The sequence below is a fragment of the Onychostruthus taczanowskii genome, unplaced genomic scaffold (genome assembly GCF_017590055.1).
Source record: "Onychostruthus taczanowskii isolate IOZ18803 unplaced genomic scaffold, ASM1759005v1 scaffold7, whole genome shotgun sequence".
Classification (NCBI taxonomy): domain Eukaryota; kingdom Metazoa; phylum Chordata; class Aves; order Passeriformes; family Passeridae; genus Onychostruthus; species Onychostruthus taczanowskii.
The window spans coordinates 8,471,218-8,494,779 of NW_024504786.1; the positions used below are offsets into that span (position 1 = coordinate 8,471,218).

The window sequence follows — 23,562 nt, forward strand, 5'->3', positions numbered from 1 at the left end:
TTCTGGCACTTACACGTTTTATACAAGTCTGAAGTGTTTCAATCTATTTATCTAAATACATAATTATGCACCTAAAGTTTACATAACTCATCGGTCTATAGATACATGTCAGCCTTATCAAATGCATTGTATATGTGTGTTTGTTTAGGCAAATTGTCAGAATGCCTGTTTCTTTTTCAGAAAAGGAGCCTAATTTCAAAGGCACTTAGAAAAAAGTTGGTAACTCAGACACAGATGGCTGCAAAGGCGGAGGTGGGAGAGAAACGGGAAAGATGAGTTCTGGCAAGGAATCACATTTGTTGCAGGTGCGCTTGTTTTAGAAGAATGGGATGCTGTCTGGGAATGAATGAGATCCATTCCTCAGCAGTGTGTACAACCTGCCAAACACCCTGGGTGGCCTCCGACAGCCTCAGAGACTTTTGGTCAGAGAGAAGTTCTAAAAATGTCTAAACTTGCTGGCATTCCTGTGCAAAAGCTGTGTTAGTTGGGAGCTGTGGGGTGTTGCTGGCTGTTTGGCAAGTGGGCAGAGTTAAGGTTACTTAGATGACCTGAGCTGAGTGTGCACACGCTTTCAAAGGATTTGAGTATGTAATTGAGGAGTTTTAATTTCTGTGGTCAATTTTTCAGAAAGCTGCCTTGTTTCCCAAAGGGCTTTTTGGCAGAAGTGGAAGTTAGATCCCTGCTCCTTTAACTGCATCCAGACTTGGTGGAACTTGAGAACAGCTTTTATGTGGTTTGCGTCCATACCATCCCTTTCATACTTTGATCTGGTTCCTCTCCGTGTTACGGTGTCTGTGACTGTCACTTGCATGTCTTCTGCTTTCCCTCCATCACCTGGAATGTGGGGTTTTGGTGGTGATTCTGCAGTTTTGGGAAGTCATTCATAAACCTGAGCCTGCAAAGCTGTGCAGTTTTACTGGCTTGCTGCGTAATGGCTTTTGAATGAGTCATGCACGTTCTTGTGAGCTTTGGGAGTATGTTGCTGTCAGGCTTGAAGGTTTTAGTTAGAAAATAGTATGGAAAGACAAATGAAGCACAAAGGCAGTCATGTGGAATTACCTTTTAGTAGATCATTTCTCGAAGTTTCCTTGTCTTTTCCCTAGGCTTTTAACTTCAAAAATAAGAGTCACTGACAATTAGTATGAAATTATGGCAGGGTGTGAGAAATGTATTTACTCTTTTTGTGGTCCAAATTTTGAGAGTAGAACTGGAGAAATAGAACATAGCTAGATATAACAGATGTTTAATGCTGTGACGAGTGCTGCAGGTTATTGAGTTAGGCACAATTAATTGCCTGGTAATTTATTGGCTTGCCTGGTTACTTTGGAGTTTTCCTTTATTATAATTGGTCTTGGTTACATCAAACAAAGGCAAAAGGATTATTGCAAGATGTAAGGACAGAATTAGCCTTCTGCAGAGATGTGGCACACCCTAGAGATTTATCACTTGATTTTTTTTTTCCTTTTGTATGTAGTCATTCTCTGCTTTCTCCACATTCTTAGCATGTCTCAGAAATTCCAGCATTTTCAGTAATGAATCAGTGAGAAGAAGGGGAAAAGTCCTATAATTCCTTTTTCCATTGTGCTTGTTAAAACCACGTTGTGGGAAATGGACCCAAACACTGTATTTTAAGTGGTGTTGAGTCTGAGGCAGGTGGTATTAACTCAGGACTGCATTAACTCTTTTCAAATCTCTTTCCTGTTTCCTTGAGGAAACATGCCTGGTGTATATATGTGGCATGGGCTGTTTGCCTGCCTCTTGCATTGACATTTTAATTTGGTCCATGATATAAATATCATTTCCCTAATCCCCCTTGCCCTGACCCTGTTTTGTCTGTTTTGTCTTTTCTTCAAAGTGAGTTGACTTTTTTTTTCAAGAAGGAGGGGGGAGGAGATGGGAATGGTGGCTGGCTGCTCTATTTTGGAGCATTAAATGCTCAGGGAAAAAATCTCAGAGTAACTGTTGTTTCTTTCTTTGTATTCACATGGAAATTTTTAATCTCCATCAAAGGATCAGGAGAAAATAACGTTGAGATTCAACAAGAGAGCTCCCAGCTTACATGGAATTTTTAAATGTTATTTGGCTTTATCCTTTAAACGATGAGAACCATGAACTATGTACCTACAGGGTTTAGAATTAACTTTTCTTTTTCTTCCAACACACCCTCTTTTATTTTTTTTCTTCCCTCCCTTTTTCTTACATCTTTATTGTTCTGTATAAACATGCAACTCCTTTCTAGCCAAAACTGTAAGTTGCCTTAGGATTTGTTTGGTTGTATTTATGTATACATTTCTAACATTAATTATGAGCACCAGTCTGAAATACAGCCTCATGTTCTTTTGATGTGATCTGAAGAATCTCTGTTGAAGGCCATGGAGCTAAGATCAGAACCCAACCCAGCTTGCATAGCTGTACAAGAGCTAACATTTGCCTGTTTAAAAAAAAAAAAGGACAGAAATAGGTATGAAAGGGCTAATGATCTGCTTGTTTGTAGTGGGGAATCACAAACACTATCTGCACCTGTAGATGTAGCTGATTGTGCTGACAGTGATAGCAAGGGAAGCCCCCTGCAGCTACCCATGGAGGGCAACAGCAGATTTCACAGGTGGATGCTGACAGCAACAGTAGGTTTCATGCTTCATCACAGATTAATAAAACAGGGAGGATATTAGAATGCTAATACTCATTAATACTATTTTATGGTGTTTAACATTAAACATGGAAAATGAAAATGAATGACAGCCGGTAAATGGAACTGACAGTTGTGTTCAGGGTGCCTGAAGCTGGTGAGAATGAGCTGCAGGAAGCAGAAGCTGTGGATTCTCCTGTTCCTGCTTGGATCAAGCCAAACAGCACCTACAGTTACCTAGACTTGTGCAAGCTCACCTAAACTTAGATTCAAATAGACTCTTGTATTATTATAAAATATTTTATAAGATTCCTTTCCTTATCATCATTGGTCAGAACCATTATTTTCCATGTTTTATGACAGAATCTCCAGCAATACGTGTATCTAAGAGCAGAAATCACAGCCCATTAAAGCATAATTGTGAAATCATTTTTTGGTTTTTTTTGAAGGGGACAGTGTTAGGTTTTTTCCCCCAAAACTCTTCTTGTGTTTCAGTTGGCCACACTGTTCTTCATTTCTTGCTGAAGTTTCAATAAGCTTCATCCCAGAGGCAATTGCATTTCAGCAACAAGTAAAAGTTGGCCCTCTGTGGGTCATAATGTAATGTAATATAATATAACATACATAGATACAAACTTAATTCTGCCATGTTGTAGACTGTTTTAAGTTTAATTATGGTTAAAAGTCTCTGAAACACTCTGCATAGCTGTGTTTAAATATGAAGCTTATTGACCTAGGGTGTTTTCACCCAACATTCTTTCACAAGTAAAACTTTTTAATTTAGCATGAACCTTATCTGTGCCCTTACTGAGATGTAAAAATCCCAGAAACACTGGGAATGCAGAGAGTGCACAGGAACCAGGGATAAAGGGATTCTAAAGGTGTTATTATGTCTTGCTGGTAATAACAGTACTCAGTAAAATAACAGTTGTCTGACTAAGTAGCCATTTTTGCCCCTTAATGTTTTAGGTTTTAAATAAAATTAACCTTGACTATTCTAAGTTTTTATTGCCTGAGTCTGAGTCTGCAATCCACATAGCTGACTGCAAGTAACTGATGTGTGCTCTGAGCTCTTAGGTACATTTAATATTGAATTTTCCAGGAGGTTCTTTTGATATTTAAATATTTCATCTTCACTTGAATTCCCACTTTTTTTCTTGCACTTGCACCATGAATTTCAACTGGCCAGTTGTCCTTGTTTCCCCCATTTATGCACCATCTCTTGCCAATATCCCCTGTAGCTGTGGCCTGCTGCAGGAATGGCAGATTCCATGCCAGGGATGGTACTTCTTTTTGCATGCTTGAAATGTGATCAGTATCAACCCTTTCGAAATTGCTGCCATCTCTTGTTCTCAGGATACTGGAGCCACATAAGGTGTTTCAGGGATTAGTGTGTCCTCTTCTCTTCATTTACAAGAAGACATCTAACAGCACTCTCCATCTTTGGTGGTTTCATTGAAAACCTGCTACTTTCTGTTGATGTGAAAACAGACAGATAGAACTACAAAAATCAAAATTTAGGGAATGAAAAGTCATGAAAAAGGGCCTGTCACTTGGGCTAGATTTTATGAAAACATATTTATTTTGGCAAACGTTTCTCAAAGGCAGGTTCATGTTTATGCTCTCTGCTGTCTGGAGTTTGCTCTGAGGTGTCAGGAGCATGCTTACTTCACATTGGCTTAGAATTGGATTTCTGCCAAAGTTCTGTGTGCCCTCCTCTCCTTCCACTCACCCTTTAACTTTCTTTCTCCTGGTTGTAGCAGATTTTTCCTTCTGTGGATCTCAGTGCGTATTTCATTTTCACTCTCTCAGTGCGTATTTCATTTTCACTCTCTCAGTGCGTATTTCATTTTCACTCTCGGTGCTAACAAAAACAACGAGCTTTAGAAACCAGGGGGCTCCAAGTTTTAAAACCTGAAGAGAATAAAAAAAGATGCTTTCTCCACCTTATACAGTCTTAGGTTTATTTCTTCTTAATATAGGCATGTGAAGTTAGGGATTTGATTGTAAAAATTTTAAAAACACTAGACCAGAAACCTTTATGGTTTGTCTTCTTCTGTCACTAGGTTACAGGCCAGTTGGTTCTTCCAAACTCCTGCTAATTTTTGTCCTTTTTGATAAAGGGTCTTCAGTCCCTCTGCATTTCCTTTGATTTCAATTCCTTTCCTAGTTCCAGCTAGATGTTCCAGCTCCCACTGTTGACAGTCAGATAATAGTCTCATGCTATCACTTTGTATATCTTAATTTGCAAGATCTGTTGCAAAAAATACCCAAATCTTTCTCACAGAGGGCCTTACTGTGTATTTTTTACTGCTTTCCAAAGGCAAATTCCTTTAATGTTGCATATAAATTGCTTCAACTGCAAGCAGAGGCAAACTTTCCTGGTTTTCCTTTTCCAGTAAGAAGGATGTGTTTCTGAGCCACATCTTAGGGGTGACCCAGAGATTTGCTCCACCTTTGGCAAAGGAATGTGGCTAGCACTTCAGAGAATTGCAGGAAAGCTTCAGGAGTTTGGCCAAGAAAGATTAAACCATCAAAAACCAGGCAAAACTGCAAAACTTTGTCTTTTCCCCTTTCCACTGCTTTCATTTCCTACCGTGTTGTGTTGTCCTCTGCATCAGACTATTTAAGACTGCCAAATACTTGGGTATTTTATAGGTAATATATCTTATAAATGCCATAGCCAGCCTCTGAGGGAAACAGAGGATTGTCGGTTTTGGATGCAGTATAAAACCCAAGCAGGAAATCATTGCTGAATGGCACAGCTGCAGGCAAACACTGTGAGCTAGTAAACTGCCCATCTGCACAGCCCCACGTGTGTGGGAGCGCGGGGCCGGCGCGGCCGCGGCTGAGCGCGCCTGTAAGCGGTTAGCAGGCAGAAATTCGGTGATTAAGGAATGAAGTGTTTCACTTCGTTAGTTCCTGAAATACAGCTATCTGAAGGTGATTATAATCTTATTTTCGAGCAGGAGGAGAGACTAAAGACTAGAGGTTTTCCTTGTCTGTAATAAAACATAAAAGTAAAATTTCAGAGTTGGGCTGCGGGACAGAAGATGTGACACAGCCTGCACTGAGGGCTGAAGAAAAAGTTTGTCAAGAAAAAGAAACACACTGTATTTGTTCATAGGGCTGAACTGGCAATCACATCTGAATCTTCCCTTCAAAGCCAGAGACAGGAAAGACTGTTTTGGTCCTTAGGTCTGCTTCACTGTCATTGACCTGAACAGGGGCCTGGGTGGGCTTTGAGCTGGTCTTAAAGTTTTAACTGTGTAAGATCCCCCTTTGCTAGAGATTTTGCCAACCAAAATAATTTTCACCACACTCATTCTAGTACTTGCCTTTCGTAATTTAATCTGTTAGCTAGTTCCTAGTTTTGCTGTCTTCCGTTCTAAACAACTCCTCTTTCTTTGTGGGTTGTTATTTGTTGAGTTCCTCTAGCCAAACTCACTGTGTTAGTTCTCCAGTCCTTCCTCTGAAGTTTAGCACTTCCTCTTACACATGCCAAGTTTGAGTTCATTTTCCGCGTGATTTTCCCAAGTACTACTTTAAATAATCCACAATTCAGTAACTAAATGGAGATTGTTAAAATAATGAAACAACAACAATAAAGCTATTTTAAGACTGCACTCCAACTGTAAAAACTGTTGATTTGGGGTTTTTCCCCAAATACTTTATTGAAAAATAAAATTTTCTTCTCATAATCAAAATTAAATTTGTAGGGTTATAATCCCATTGTACAATAGACTTTCTACATTGATATTTGTCTTTTGTGAGAGTTTTTTGTTGATTCATTGCAATGTATAAATTGATGCAAGAGTAGAGATAATCTAGTGATTGGGACCCTTGTTTAAGGCATAGGTGGTTTTGGATAAAACCCCTCCTGGTATTGGGGTATCAGAGTGGATACAATAACAGTTGAAATCTGTACAAGAGGAAGATGGGTGTATTGCCAGCTGAAGCCTCTGGAAGCTTTCTGTTCACATACACATTTTATATTGGAGCATCTAAATAACATGAAAGTGTTGGGACCTAAACTGAAACATCCTAATTTCTCTTGTTAAAGGAATGAGTCTTTAAAATGTTCTGGATCTGTCATTTCAGCAGGAATATCATTAATGCATGCGTCATAAAAAAATTAATTTAACAATCTGATATTTCTGATATTCTGATAAATCTGATATTTCATATATCCTATTTCCATATTTTTATCACAAAGAAAAGGAGCTGCTTTGGTTTTCCCTCTGTGGGTGCTTTATTCTCTCTTTTCCAGTCAATTGATGCCACTTTTTAAGGCACATAAAGTGACTTCAGTTTTTGTCATTACAAAATGTTGGTACTTTCTGCATTCCATCTGCACACAAGTATGAATTATAGGATAATAACATATGAAATTATAGTCACCTCTCTTAAAATATAGGGGACATAGTTCTGAAAATGAAGCTTTTTCCTCATTTTGAATATTTCTTTATATTTTAATGCATTAAAGAAGTGGACATTGTCTTAATGTCTTGCCATTTTGATTCATCCTCATGAAGTGTGCAAAATGTTTGATGGTGTTACACAAAGAAAATGAAGACATAAGTTTTAGCATTCACAGACTTCATGTGTCTCTTTCTCCAGGACAATCACATCTCTCCGGAGTGAACTGATTCCACATCTGGTTAGGAAACAGTTTTCTTCTCCTGCATCATTGCAGCAAGGACTAGACAACAAAGAAGAGGACCAAAAGAGAAAAGAGCAAGCATCCCTAGGTCAGTACAATATCAGAGATTTGGGTTTATGGAAGTTTTAAAGCCCATATGCTACAGCTGTGTTATGGAGTAGGGTACAGAACTAGCCTGAAACACTATTTTAGTGATTCAGCTTTTTTCCTCAGCAGAGGAAGCTTTTTTCCCCTAACAAATATTTTAGTAGATTTCTTTTTCAAACAGTATTGTGTACTATATCTACATTTTTGTCCTCCCTTATTTTGGTGTAAACAATTAGCAAATCAGCTAGGGGCTCTAGTTTCGGGTTTTTTTCTGGAAAAAAGTTAGATTCATTGTTGAAAATGTCATTTTAGGAGGGAATTCCTAAAATTGCATAGGACAACAGACTAAGCCTTAACCACACTGTACTGGGAACTGGAGAGGATCTCAGATTCTGGAATTTATTTTTAGCATTTCTGCTGTCTCCTTGTGTGACCTTGGGCAAAACATTGCATCTGTTCTGATTCTTTAATTCACACCTGCAGAATAAAAATAAGCACTTACTCACTACATGTGATAAAATCTGTTAATGATTGCTGAGTACCTAGCCATGGAGATGAGGTGAGGCGAAGATTTCCCTTCACCAACAGTATTTTAATAGTATTCCTCTTCAGAAGGTATTTCATTAAATCCTGTCTAACTTCATGCATGTGTGTGTTCTCCAGACATTTATAGTTTCATAAAGGAAGATAATAGCTTGCTGCAACCTGCACCAGATAACTCCTGTTGGAATGATCGTAGAGGAGATATGAATGAAACTCTCCACGAAGGAAAAGTGCGCTGCTACGTCCATATCATGAAGGAGGGGCTGTGCTACCGAGTGAATACTCTTGGGCTGTACACTGAAGCCAACAGACAGGTGAGGAAAATACAGAGGTTCCACCTGGGAACACAGCAGTAGCTTACAGGATGTTTCACCCTGCAGAGTGACTCCCTGTGCTACAGCTGAGGAGTAAGTGGGAATTGAACCAGAGCCACGTTATCCAGGCACATTACCCTACTTGCTGGATAGGGACGTGAGGCCAGGAAACAGTTCTGTCACTGATTTGCTCTAGATTTGATTTAGCTGAGAAAACCCTCACCCTATGCACTCTTCTGGTGTTTTGGGAGCAGCAAGACCTAAATCCAAAGAGCCACAAAGTGTGAAAAATAAGAATGGAAGTAGCTTTGATAGCTCATTTAACCAATGTCCTCCATGTCCTAAAAGCAAGATCAGTTCTGACTGGACTCTTCCTAGCAGATGTTTGTTTGTGATAATAACATAGATTATTAACAGTTTGCAGAGAGGTGTAAACTACCCTTTCATTTAAATTGCCTAATGATTTGCATTATAAAAGAATTCTTTTAAGAACAGGTTTTCTTACTGTGGTACTCCAGGTACACACAGAGGTGAACTCTTGATCTGAGGCAGCATCTGTTGCAACTTTCACTTTCACACTACTGAGAATTCATAAAAGAAAAAAATGACAGATGAGAATTAGGGAAATCTTGTACTACCTAACAAGCTGATGATTAAAAGTTCTTAATATCTTTGTGAGGCAGGGTTTGGGGTTTTTTTTACTACAATGGCTGATGCAATGTATAAGTTCTCTGTACTTTGCTCTGCTAGTGATGAATTTCATTGTTATCAAGAATGGACAGTTTCCTCTAGTTTTGAAAGACCACTAAGGAGTGCAGTAAGGAAAGACTCAAGATTTTTGGAATTGGGCCTGAAAAGGTGATAAAGTTGTATTGGGAATTCTGGAAGTGGTCACTGCCTTGCATTTGCTCTCAGACTGAGTTGCTTTCTTTTTGACAACATTAATGGATTAATTAATGCAAATCAGAATTGCAGAATGGCAGCATGAGTTTACCACTGGAGCTCTTTCTCCCTGATGTTTGTAGAGGATCACAGAAATAAAGTGATTTGCTTTGTGCTCAGGGAGGTGAGGAAGAGAGGCAGCGCTGCTGTCAGAGAAAACTTCCCCAAAGAGAGCAGGAACAAGTGTGCCCAAAGGGTTAAGGGAGAATACCACTTGCTAAGGGAAGTGTGCGTGTACATTTGGCAGCAGCCACTTCAGTAAAAAGTTATTGAGTTAAGCCAGTCAGACTCCATGTGGGATTTTTTGTGTTGGTTTTTTGTTTTTGGTTGGGTTTTTTTTTTAACCTAAATATTCTACATTTTGGTTAGTTCAGGAAATATGTTTGCTCCTGGGTGGTACAAAGAATTAGTGTTTTGAAGTCGCATTGGGGCCTTCAACGTTGGAAAGGATTTTCTTTGAATTTTGAACTTTTCCAGGATGGTAAAATTTCTAAGGAAACTATGTAGAGCTAAAACATAAAATGGAGCTTAATGAGGAGTTGTGAGAAAGTAGTTCTTTTTTTCAGTGCCACTGCATTTTGTTTCTCTTGCTAATCCTCATAAAAGATGCACATTTAATTTGATGATGGGGGCCGGGGATACCTGTTTTGTTGGTCTCTAAGGAAGATTTTGGGTGTTTAGTTTGCTCTTATCTTGGCCTTCACAGACCAGATCCTGATCCCCTTGCTGCAAAGTCAGGACCTATAACTTTGAGGTCCCAAAGGACAGACTCACGTAGCAGTAGCAGTCCAGTCCGGTAGCTGTGGGAAGCAATGGCATCCTAACCCATTGCCCTTCTGGTGAGGAAACACTGCTCACATCATTTCACTTCCAGCTGGGTTTCTGGATGCCTGCAGCCTGTGTGTGGGCAGGTGGGTTCAGGAGGGAGTTATCTTCAATAGCAGGAAATAGTTTCTTTGTAAGATGAATTAAATCCAAACACATCTTAAACCTTCCCTTGACCCAGGCACTCCCTCTGACTCCTGCCCCCGGTCTAACCTTCCTTTTGAGAGCAAAATGCTTGAGCTTGTAGCTTTCGTGTGTTACCCCTCAGGCTGCACTACCACTGACTGATTCTAATAAGGCCTTTGCTCTGGCCAGTAAAATCCTTTATTTATTTCACCCCACCACCTTTCCACTGGAGAGGTCAAGAGCCTTTCTTTTTTTTTTCCCCTTCCTGCAGATCAATACTGGATAGTAGGAATCTTTTCAACCTCTGCTGTAGGTATGCTTTGGTGTGTGTTCTTCTCCTGGATTTTTGTGTCAGGTGACATGTTAGGACATCTCTTCACCCAGCCAGCATCATCCAGGTGGATTTGCCTAGTTTGTGGTGTTCTGGTAACCTGGTGGTTTTCTGTAGTGCCTGCACCTTGGACTGAGGGATCTAATCTACTCTTGCTTTTTAAAAAAATAAACAAAATCCAAGTCTAGTGGGAAGGGCCAACTTCAAGATATAAAGAGCTACAGATGTGAAAATGTCTACTAGGGCCAACAAGCAAATTGAAATGATAGCTCAGAAATGTGAGCTCATCTGATCCCATCTTCTTCAGATCTGTGGGATTTGCTTTTTGAGGTTCACTCCTTAGCCATGAGCTCTTGTTATCCCAGCTTTCTAAGGAAATCATTTTACACAATTGTAGTGTGTAGCAGTTCCTTAATAGCAGCTATGGAAATTGCTGGCAACATTCAGCCAAATTTAACAGAGCAATAGTGATCTCGGAGATAAGCTTTTCTAAGAGTTTTGTAAAAATAGGTGCTTGGGTAGAGAAAAGGAAGACTTGGTGAGTGCTGCTTTCTCCCTTGAGGCAAATTCAGTTGCACCATCACTGTGCTGAGACTCCAGATGACCTCCCAGATGGACGGTGAGTGCCCACATCCTGGCTGGCCAAGCAGCATGTGCAGAGCTCCACACCAGCTCCAGCACATGCTGCCTCTCATTCAGCCATGCAATTTGCTGTGGCACAGACCTCTTAGCCCTCACACATCCCTGTCTCCTGTGTTCTGTGACTGCCATCTCTGTCCTACCAAGAGACATCATAGAGTAACTGTGTAGCACTGTGTCTGTGCATTGCTGCGAGGCTCCCACCTCCCCTGACATCCCCGTCCCTGCTGTCATCGCTTCTGTGCTGTGGGACCTTGGCTTCAGCCTGACGCCAGGAGATGCAGAATGCCTCAGGCTGCTCTTTCACCCACAAAAGGAGGAATGATGGAGTGATATCCCATCCTCCTGCAATGCTAGCTCCTCTTCCTTTCAGGAGCCAGTTCAGAATTGCTCTCCATGGATTTATTCTTGGCTACCTCATGGGCTGTGTCTCTCTTTATTACCACTGCTGCTCTGTCTGTTTATCTAACACCTGCCTTCTCCCTGTTGAGAGCCTTTTCTTGTGCAGCTTTCCATCATCTGGAATAGCCACTTGATCAATTTTAGTCTCTTTCTACTTTAACATCTGAAATACAATTTTGTTGCCCATGCCTCAGAATACTATCTTATGGAGTGGGCTGGACACAGTCATCTTTTTATGCCAGTTTTCTGGTTTATATTTGTTATTACTTGCTTCCCTCCCTTGCTTTACTAGACAGTGTAAAACAAGCTGAGCTGCATTAGGAATGGCATATGCTGGACATTGTGGTAACATACAAGATGTCACTGTGTTCAGCTGGAGGCAGCCTGCTCGCTGCTGCTGATCCACTGCTTCTCCACAGGTGGGAAGCTGAGTTGAAAGGAGACATGTAGTGCACTGTGGTAGCAATGTACCTGTCTCCTTTACAAAAGTGGGAGATGATAAATCACACATAGCTGGTGGACTTTTGAAAAGCAGTGACCTGCCTTTTCTCATAAGTTAAAAAGTTTATGGCAAATACACTTGTGCAATGGAAACCAAAGCCATCTTTGAGCTGTTTATGTAACTTGTGGGTACAGCACTACCATGTTAATTTGTGATGTGGTTTTTTTTCATGTAGGTTCCCAAATTATTGCTTAATCTGGGTCTGGAAGAGTCATTGGTTCATGGGTCTGCACAGATCACTGATAGAGGCATGGTAAGTGTTGCTTTTTCCCATCTCTGTTCTTTCAGTAGTCTGTAACCATTTGTTTCAAGAAATGCTTACTAAAATTCAGTCCATTGTTGGAAGCGAAGCCAAGTTTTGAAGAGTGGAATGGTGGAACGTAGGTGATGCAGCCCAGAATCTTCTGTAGGCTCACCCATGGGTTCCAGCCTTTCAGTCTCCCTCTTTTAAAATGTTTGGTAAAAAGTCTATCTTACTCCCAAGTCAGACACTGCAGCCTCTTGTTCCCTAATGGCAGTTCCTGATAGTTGAGCAGTTTGCCTCCCTAAGGACACCAAACCCAGAAAAGATCAGTATTTTAGCTTTGCTTCTTGCTGATGTGTTTTGGTTGAATGCCAGCTTCAAGGCTCCCTTTAACAGGTCTCACAGGGCAAACCTGAGTGAAACCAGTGAGTACCAGCAGGAACGTGCCTACTGTGCTTACTTCTGCATGAAGCCTACAGAGCCAGATCCACTGGATTTTTTAGGAGTTTTACCAAGCTAACAGACCTTGGGAAGACTGTCTGTCTGCCTATGGGGTGGGCCCTAAATTTTCAGGTCTTTCCTCTGCCAAGGATCCCTCAGGGTAGAGCAGAGTAAACTTTATTGATGAGTGCTTGAGACGTGCTTTGGGAGAGGTGTATGGAGAACATATATCAGAGAGCTCCACATACTTTTGCGAGTTTCTGTTCTTTTCTTCCCTAGGTTGGATCAGACAGTATCATTGGGTCATCCACACAAATTGGAGAGAAGACATCCATCAAACACTCCATCATCGGCAGCATGTGTACCATAAAAGACAAAGTTAAGATAACAAACTGTATCATCATGAATTCTGTTACAATTGAGGAAGGGTAGGTCATGTTTTTCTACCTTAGTTCCCTAAATTTGCAGTTTCTTTTCCTACATAGATACTGAGTCAGTAATTTTTGTCCTGTAAAGAATACTCAGCCAGAAGAGATGATACCAGGGGGTGTGTTTCCAAAGACTAAGTTATAAGTAAGTCTCTATAAGCAGTCCAGAAGTGCACAAGTGAAATGAACTAACAACAGTCTTGGAACATAAATGTCTTCTTTTTACAGTAGACCCTGTCATCTTCAGAATGGGTAAGTAAGTTAGGTGGGTGGGTGCATGAGTCTGTATGAGCTTGTGTGTAATTCTTCCAAGTGTTATTTTAGGGGCTGGATCAGTGAGTATCCCTGAAATATTTGAGGTACAAAGCATATTGTAAAGTGGTATGCTTGCCAGCTAGAAATATTCTTCTCACATTTGAACATCACAGTTTCACCTAAAATGTCATTTTCTTTGGCCCTTTTTTTGTCATCCTGCAGCCTTTACTTTACCATTGCCTATGCTGAGTAATAGAATAAATTAATAAACTTTTCAAAGAGAAAATCTGCCAACTAGTAGAGGTTTCTCATGCACTGAAGACACTGACTAAATAGTTAGCCTTGAGCTACACATTTCCAAATGTGGGAAAAGTGGCCTGTCTGTAATTGTTGATGTCTGCATGCCCCCATCTTTCCATACATGCTGGCTTCCTGTGAATGTCAGTGGAAAGGAAACTGCTGATTGAGTCTGTGCAGACCTGTATAAATTCTCTGCTCCTTCATGGCTTGAGGTTTGCTTAGGGCCTCAGGAAAAAGGCCAAACTCTTAAAAAATGCCAAGTTGGCTCTGAAAGTTGCATATCTGAAAAACATAAAACCCCAAAGGATGTGGGGTCTATGGAGGATACTACTGTTACATAACTAAATTACAGGTAAGTATGGTACCTTACCACAAAGTGTTTGTCTTTAATAGAAATCCACTGTAATTTCAAGCACATCATAAATCAGAATTCCATTGAGTATAGAAAATAGCTGGTTTCCAGTTCAATCACAGATGGATCCAGTATGGCTGTATCACAAGCACTACTGTCATAAAAAGTAGAGGAACCTCTCGCATTTGATCATGAGACCCTCTGTCATTTTGATTAATGAATTGATGCCACAATCATCATGGTATGGTGTTGCATATGAGGTCAGCAGCTCTACCATTGAATCGCAGAGGCAGCTAAGTGTATAAATAGCACTATTTTTATGAAGAGTCCCAAATCATCTTGTGTTTGTCTGCATTGGCATTTAGTAGTGCTCTAAATCCTAAATCGATCCCAGAGCTGTTATGTTAAGCATTTCACAAAATTCCACCAGCATCGTAATGGTGATATGTTATTTTTAAGAGAGATAAACTGACTTTTGGGGTAACATTTTTGTGAATTCTAGAAAACAATGCGATCCCCAGTCACTCTTGGTGAAAACAATATAGCCACCAAGGAGGGGAAAACCTCACAGTCCCAGGGGCTTTACCCCCTTTAGCTGCTCTGTGGTTACTGCACACTGATGCACTGGAGTCAAATTTGTAATTATTCCTCTCCAGCCAGAATTAAGACTACAGACCCTGGATCTTTATTGCAAAGCATACTGTAATTAATATTATGTAGATCTGCACAGATACTGAGCTGGTAAATTATTTCTTATTGCATCATGGTAAGTCTTAAGATTAGAGGGGCATGAAGTCATGCATGCACAGGTAGTAAGAAACAGAAATACTCTAGCTGCTGAGTTTTGTTGAAAGAAGCCTTGCTTGCAGTGAAGGATTTCTGTGTATTTTAATGTATTTTTGAATTTCTTTCATTACTTTGGTTAAATCTGATGGATTTTTGTTAAAATGCTAATCATTCTTACTCTGTTGATGGATCCATTTGCAACAGGTGGATAAATTATATGCGGTTTTGCTTTAAGCTGTCCACAGTGGACAACTCCTTATAAACACCTCTTCTCCCAGGAGTCTCTAAAACAGCTCAGGCTTTATCTAATCACAACTTCAGAAAATGTCTTCATCTTTAATTGGAAAGTCAGTATGTGTTAGCTGATAAGGGTCAAAATGAGCATAATAAAGTGCCTTGACAGATCTAATTCATTTTTTATATTGCACAGCAGATGTCCTACAAGTAAGGCAGTTTTACCAACTAAGGTATTGTATATTAGAAACTTCTGAAATTGCATTGAGAAGTGGATAAAAACTGTGTCATTTAAAGAATATACATTTTTGTGCTGACATGAGCAGCTCAACCAGACTAATGGTCTGCTATAATAATGCCCAAGTCAAATGTGAGTGGTAACTGAAGGCCATTCTCAGGAGTATTCATTGCAGTAACACCAGCTTGAAGGAACAGCTGAGAAGACTGCAGTAGGACACTCATTATAGAAAGGACAAAGGTGAATCAATAACTCAGAAGAAAAAAAGATCAGATAATTTTTTTCTTTTAAAGTTGGGATACTGGTAACAACCAAATGCAAAAATTGCTCAGTATTCTAAGTTCATTTATCAAGAGCTACATGGCACTGCCATGGTATTTCCCTTGCCTCTTCCATGACCTCTAGCTTCTCTGGGTTGAATCTTTCTTTTTTTTCCCATCTCAGCTGCAAAAGTGATCAGCAGCTTCAGTTCACTATGTCAATATAGAAAAAGCAAAACAAGCAAACAAACAAAACTCACCAACAACAAAATTAAAAATGTTTATCTCTTGGCAGTTCTCCTATAATGTGATTGAGGATCCTGCGCCATAATTCCTGCAGGATCAAGATCACAAATTATATCTCCAAATCAGAAAAAAGCTTTTGAGTAGCCTCACAGCTGGTATTTAATACCAGCTTATGAAATAATTAAGTTCTTGCTGTGTAGGTGGGAACACCGCAAGGTGCTTAGAACAAAACCAGGTATCTCTTATTAGGCAGTGGTTGCCTCATTATTGGAGGAACAGAGGTCATGGCCTAGGTGATGATAACTTTCCCAACTGAATGGATCAAGTAACTGGGGTTAGTTTGGACAGTCCATTGCATACTGTTTGCAAATTATGATCTGTCCTCCAGCAATGGCTGGTGCATTTGATACTCTGGAGCACCAGAAGCTGGGTTTGTTTGCTTTGGTGTGTAGGGCTTCTATTACATTATATATGTCTCCTGTGAAGTGATTTGAGTAGATATGAATCCCCCTTAGAAGAGATTACAGGGGATTAAAGAAGTTAGTAACAGGGCAAAATAATTGGTAGTCTTTTCTTAACGTGTTTCCCACTGTGCAGCTAATTCTTCCATCAATGAGACAATAAAATAGCAAAGATTACATATGTGCTGAATGATGGACATACTTGACCAAGCTGGGAGGGATGTAATTTATACAACAGCACAAGTGCTGAGAGATGCTGACTGCCCAGGTGACAGGCTGCAGTGGCAGAACACTTCTTTTTTTCCCTCTGGATGGCTCCCTAGAGCTCAGTGACAAATGACTGCACTGACTTACATAGTTGGAGAAAATCTACTAATCAAGCTAAAATCACAGGTTGCTTGAAATCTTTGTCTGTGTGGATGTTCCTGCAGCAGCTGTGTGTGTCCTTAGTCCCTGTAGTGGCTCAGGACTGCCCCTTCTCTTTGCTCTGTTTTCCTCAGGGGTGGAGCAGCACAAGAGGGTCCCTGGATTGCTGCATCTTTGGTGCAGGAGTCCCCTCATTGTAGCTCCCTTGCAAAGGGACAGCATGTAACACCCACAGGCTTGACTGAAGCTTGGTTGGCCAGGGGATTGTGCCATTTGCAAATGAAAAGTAATGCCTGATATGTTTAGCCTCCTGGTAAGCATGGCTGGCAGGCTGGTCACAGCAGATGAGGAAAAGGCTGAAGTACTCAACCACTTTTTTTGCCTCATTCTTCATTGTCAGTGTCTCTTCCCACACCTCTCAACTTTATGGACCACAATACACATGATCAAACATAATACTGATCAGAGGACTGAAACACTTCTCCTGTGAAGACTGAAGGAGATGGGGTTGGTCAGAAGAGAAGGCTGCGGGGACACCTCCTTGTGGCCTCTCAGAACTTAAAGGGGGCTTATAAGATTGATGGTTACGAACTTCAGCTCAGCCTGAAGGGCTAATGGCTTTAAACTAAAAGGTAGACTAGATATTAGGAAGAAATTGCTTACTCTAAGGGTTTTGAGGCATTGGCACAAGTTGCCCAGAGAAGCTGGGACTGCCCCATCCCTGGAAATGTTCAAGGCCAGGCTGAATGGGGTCCTGATCAACCTGGTCTAGCTAAAGATGTCCCTGCTCATTTAAGGGGGCGCGGACTGCATAGCCTTTAAAGGTCCCTTCCAACCCAAATTGCTCTATGGTTGTATAATGTTTCATTTGGTAGACTTAGGCACACTTAGCTGTTTTGAAATGAGACCTAGATATGGATGGATTAATTTAGTTTCAGGTTCCTGTTCTGGTTTTGTTTTAGCAGTTGGTTTGTTGGTTTTTATCAAATGCTGGCTTTATTTTTACCAGTCTTGTTGTTTTACATAGTTTGCTACCTTCTGGCAGCAGGAATATCTAATTGCTCTGGTCATACAGGACCTTGTGCTGAAGTGCTCTGAGCATTACAAATAATATTAACAGGAAAAACATGTTGAATCCTTTATTCCATCCCCTGATAAATATTTCGAAATCTCTTGTTTGTTAGTAAAACTATCCCAGTGTATACACTTACGGGAAGGAGCTTGGCCATTTTGTGTGCACATTATAGCCTTTTTCCTTGGTTTTGGAAAATTAATGTTTCCCTGGTAAAGATTATGGGGAAGGGACTGTTTAATAGGGAAAAAAAATCTGGTCTTTGGACTACTTAGAGGTTAGTTGAGAAGGCAAGAGTGAAAAGCTCAGATAAATGCCGAGTCTGCTGTAAGCCATGCTTTGAAAAGGTCTTGTTGACATGGTGGTAGTCAGTACCATAAGGACTCTGTGGTAGATATAGTCTGAAATGAAGTATTTTGCTGCTTTTCTTGTTTCGTGGAAATACAGGAAAGCATTCAAATGATGTTTTTATGCAGATCATAAATAGGCTGCTCTGATTATCAGAGAGAGAAAGCAGCACAAGATTTGCTTCTAGATTTCACCTCCACAGCAAAAAGTACCAGATGTTCACAAAGAAACCAAGGAAGCTAAACCTGTCTCACATGTAATTTTACCAGAAAAACTATCCCAAACCAGGATTAGCAATGGGAAAAGGAGAGAGTTCCCTCCAGGAGTTCGCAGCAGGCAGTTGCCAGTTAGCCTTGATGCAGTGGGCATTTTGTTCAGGAACTGTATGAGTAGGGCTGCAGGTGTGACTGAGGTTACTGGGTTTGTGCAGGGGTAGGAATTATTGAACAATAGCCTCATCTATATGCTTGTAAAGTTTCAAGTATGTTGTTGGAACCACATATAAACACTCTACCCAAAATAATATTTATTTTATTAGCTGTGTGCCATGTGGCACACAGCTAAGGTCACGTTTTGGAAAGGGAAGGGGTTAAAAAGAGAGATATATTTTTGGGTCAGGCTGCACTGTGGTGCCAGCAAATTGCAAAGTGTTGCAGCATCAAGAAACATGGAATGCAGGGGAGGTGACACCAAAGGCTTCCAGTTACAAACTGCGGGGAGGTGATGTGAGTGTTGAGGACAGAGGGAGAGTTAGAAGAGTCCCACAGGAAGATGTGGTAAACCTTGGGGTTCTGACTCCCTGGGCAGAAGGAATAGGCTGGAGTAAAATTAGTATTAGAAGGGCTAAACTAGCCAGATATGTGAAGAAAGAACTGGCACCGAAAATGTTTTGTCAGCCGAAACTGGCATTGTCCTTCTTTAGTCATGTGAAGACAGTAAGTTGCACACTGGATTTTGTTAAAGGTGTTCTGGCTACCTGTATGAAAGTAGATGGACAGATGTTGTGATTCTGCTCAGTGAAGGGACTGGAGAGAGACCACATGTGACTGGTTAAGGCTACTCTAGTTTACCACATGTCTTCAATTTATTGCTACTTTGTATGAGAAAACGTACAAAGGAAGAAAACAACAAGCAAGGCGAGCTGGATTGACTACTAACTGCAGATTGATTGTGAAGTTTATTGGTTGTTTCCTCAATAGTGCCAAATCAGCACCTGACATAGAAACAGTCAGTGGTTTGAAGCAAGTTCTAATTAAAACCAGGGTGGAATTGAGTCTTTGTAGGGGTTCAGTGCATAAGTAGTCTTTGTCCCCTTGGACAGTGGCAGTACAAAGGAATGACCCTATTGCCAAGGCAACATATTTTACAGTACATAACCTCATGAAAAGGAATTAAGAGGTGAAGTTGTTTCCAGCACCATCACTTGCAAAGCTGAAAATAAAGATCCGCTTATGCTGAAATTCCCAAGCATTTTGCGTCTTGAACCATTTTTTAAGATGGCTCTTGTCTCCTGGACACTTTATCTCACACTGCCAATTGGCTCCCTGCTTCCCTGGAAGGAAGGAGGAGTTTAGAATAGATATCACAGAAAGTAGATGAAAAGTGAGAGCTTCATTCAGAAAAAGCACATGCTCATCTTAAATATATAGATAAATTGTATAATGGATATGGATAAAATTTAAATTCATTAAGAAAACTATATGTATTGTAATCCCTGCATGTAAAAAGGGGTCTTATTTCTTATGATTATGTAGCAGTTCTGTCCTTTCTGTCACGCCTCTTGGTTTTAAACTGTGAACATTTTCGTTCACAGGAATTACAATTTTAATTCTACTATTTAATTCACTGCACATGCTATGTAAGATACTGAATAGAGACAACCTCTGGCCAGCAGAGTTTCCTTTCAGGAAGATAAATTGAGGAAGAAAGTGCAAAGTAGGAAACTAGTAAGTAGGAAGTAGTGGAGCTACTTGCAGAACTGGTTTTCAATTACTTTCAACTGAAGATTCTACTGAATCTAATGTATTAAGGAAATTTCTCATATAATACCTGTTATCTTGTGAGTGTCTGAAACATTATTACTAACAGCTCCTCCAAAAAAAATTTCTTCTGGCTAGCTTCCTGGTACATCAATCTGTCTTAAATAAATCACCTGTTCTTTAATCTCAGATACAGATGTTTCCCTGATAGTGCAGGGAGCTTGTCCCAGTTTTCCAAACATCTTGTACATCAAATGTTGAACTTAAAGCACAGATGAGCCCTGAAAAGTGGCATTTTAAAATATCTCCTCTCATTCTGCTGATTTGCTTCTTCAGGGGGACAGGGTTATGTCTGACTTCAGAGCTATAAATAAGCTTCTGTCTCCTGCTAACCACATGGGTCTAATCGAAGAGTATGGAGATTTTTCAAACAGCTGATTGCTGTTGGATTTTGGTGGGAATCTGGGTGTGAATGTCTCTGATGCTCTTTAAAATCTTCTCCCAACTGGGTATGGAAGATGAAGAAATTATCACATTGTGCCTCTTAAGTTCCTGAGGAGACAAGGGTTGAACAAGTTCAGCTTGGATCTAAGAAGCCAGGTTCAGTTGTAAGGGTGACGTTTACAAAAACCTTTTCCATGTCAACCTAGCTCACATGATATGGAAACTGATTTAACCAATAATGTCTTATGAAGAGCCATAGCTCTCAACCCAGAACTGTGCTGCAAAAACCCCAGAGAAGGTGTCCTTTTACTGTGCCTGTTACTTGGTTCATTCTGTGTGAGTTGGTGGGAAAGTGAGGCAATCCTAGAGGTGGTAGTGAACATGTAATTTTCCTGCTTTGTTTCCTTCACATAGACACTAGTAGCTTTTCCTGGCCATCAGTGAAGAGTCTGTAAAATTGTGTAGGACTGGCCTACACCTCCCACTCTGCAAAAGAGAATCCAGAGGGTGGTCCGTTTTCCTGTGTGTGGGGTTTCCCAGTGTGATCTTGCAGCATACTTTTGCTGAAGTGTGCAACCCTGAGCTTGCAGCTACATAAAAGGCCACCAATTTGTTTGTCCCAAGATCAGCTGGATGTAACTGAAGTTTCAGAGGTGAGGCATGACCTTCCTGGCGACCTCCTCCCGCACCCAAAGTTTCACTTAATAAAACACATTAAGGTATGTTTGAGGCAATCCTTTAAGGTCAGTTGAACTTTCACTGGAAAATACGAGTGCTGGCAAGTATATGCAATATGTAATGCAAAATGTTTAGGGTGTGGGGAAGAAGTGTAAAGGAGCCATACCACAGTGATGAGCTTGGCTAGAAAATAGACATGAAACAAGTTCCTTAGTGAAAACACCCTCAGAGACGGGCGAAGAATTTAGAGGGGTAGAATGATTTTGTTACCCCCAAGGGGAAAAACAGGAGATCAAAGGCCAAATTCACTTACGAATGCTTGCTTTGAAATATATCTATAAATTATAGCACGTACTGCTGGCATCTATTGTAGGCTTTGGTATTTACTTGAATGTATAACGTGAGATTCATAGTGCCCAGAATTCTTGTGTTTGTGTGTAAAAGTGTGTTGGTGTGTAAAGCATGTTGGCAAAGGCAATATTTCAGGTTCCCAAGCTCCCTCATAGTGGTTTTGCCTCTCCCCACTTTTTCCATGGCCTTTGTGCCTCACCCCTGTTATCATGAGTCCCAGCCACCAGCTCACTAGCTAGCAGGGGATTCCTTCGGGGGTTGTTGGTAGCTTTTAGAACTCTCCCTGACTCCTTGCCACGTCTTAGAGTTGTTAAGGTGCCTGTGGTGGCTGTTATCTCCTTGGTCAAGGCAGAAGGGGATGTTGCTCCCAGGGGAATTCACATCTGTTACCCCTCAGTCAGCAAAGTAGCTGCTGAGGCATGTCACCCTTTGCTTTTAACTCCCATGTCAGTCTCTCATAGCTCATCTGGAGGCGCACGAGACCCGACTGCTTGGCACAGCAGAGCTGTACCAACAGGCTGTCCTAGGCTTTGTGCTCCAGGCTTTCTTTCTTGTGAGTCTACAGTTTTAAGCATTGCATTATAGACACCTCATTTGCTTTGCTGCCCAACAGAGATTATGTCGGGGTTTTGGCACAATTGGATTAAAGTACCAGGCCTGGATAACTTCCATTGGCATTTCAGGAGATTTGCTGTAAGGCAAACCTGTGATATTCATACCTTCCTAAGCTTGCACAACCAGGGCGAGAGCTGCAGTTGAGGTCTTGACCTCAGTTACTTAAGCCCCTTTCTCCCAGGAGCGTTCATCACTTTAATCACAGAGTCCTAAATAATCAGTGGGTAGCCTGTAATTAGGGGGTTGTGTCTTGGACTCCTGCTGCCTGCTCCCGGTGTGCTGAGCACTGCGTATTTTGATTTCCCGTTCCCCCAAAGGATGTTTGATCTCAGATTTACACTTCAGAAAATTAAGAAGGGCACGGCACCTCAGTCCCCTGGCAATCTTCCTGCTTTCAGTGGTGGGTGCCTTGCTTTGCCTCAGTATCACAGTGCTGCAGCAATTGACACACTTGATTTAAGAGTTTGATTTATAGACCGATACTCGGGCTGAAAGTCAGCAGTTCCAGGGCTGCATAAATCAGCCTGTCTCTGGGATTAATACTTCCTTATTTATAATTTCGACAGGAGATGGAATTCTTTCCCAATTCTTTACATTTCTTTCAGATGTAATCGACCACCCTGTCCTTTGGTTTAAAGCTATGCGACTTTGCCACAAATAGAGGGAGGGGGAAAGTAAGCTGAGTCCAGGAATTGCTGTGCTATAAAAGCTCCATATTGTGTGCTCTTGGACTTTGCTTTCTCCCCGCTTCCTTCAAGCCCACACAAGAGATGGACTTGAGGTTTTTTTGGCTTTTTTCCCCTCCCCCCTCCCTCCATACATACGCTGACCTTTTAGAAAAATAAATAAAAGATAAAGAAGGACCTGGAATGTTGCAGAATGTGTGTACATTTTGCTCTCTGTTGTTTTCTGCTGGGATTAGTTGTTTACAATGGGGGAGAGAGGGAGGGCAGAGGAAGGGAGGTCTGTGGCCTTAACTGAAATTAGTGGCATTTCAGAGTGATCTTGTTAGGTGGTCTGCAGTTTAAAGACCTAAATCCTTGTAATCCCCCCATGCCTCCTTGGCCACTACTCCTTTTGCTCTTGTTCTCTCACTTTCAAAAAAACCCACCCCAAAGTCGGGCTCTGTCTCTCAGATGCAGGCACGTAGCAAACACACAGACACAGACGTAGGCACACACTCTCTCATATGCTCCCATTTACACGTTGTACCTGTAGAACAAATTAATGCTTTAGCTACATCTGTTCCCACTACAGGACTAGGCTTGTAAAATGCTCTCTCTAGAATGCAGATGTACACTGAATATTTTTATTTATTTTCTGAAAAACACCCAGCTGCCAGACTTTCAGTTTGTGATTACACTTAAAACAAATTCAAATTGAAATTTCAGCTGTAAATCAAATGCCCCAAATTAGTTCCTCTTGTGGGTTTGAACATGCTCTTTGGATTTTAAGGTCAGG

General features: G+C 40.9%; 1 protein-coding gene across 1 annotated transcript in view; it reads left to right on the forward strand.

Annotated features, from left to right (window-relative positions):
• EIF2B3 (eukaryotic translation initiation factor 2B subunit gamma) overlaps nt 1–23,562 on the forward strand; it is a 99,803-nt gene that overhangs the window by 62,247 nt on the left and 13,994 nt on the right. The window contains exons 6-9 of the mRNA XM_041421783.1: nt 7,250–7,380; nt 8,043–8,236; nt 12,179–12,256; nt 12,968–13,116. Coding sequence (XP_041277717.1) covers nt 7,250–7,380; nt 8,043–8,236; nt 12,179–12,256; nt 12,968–13,116 — 552 coding nt within the window. The remainder of the gene's footprint in view (nt 1–7,249; nt 7,381–8,042; nt 8,237–12,178; nt 12,257–12,967; nt 13,117–23,562) is intronic.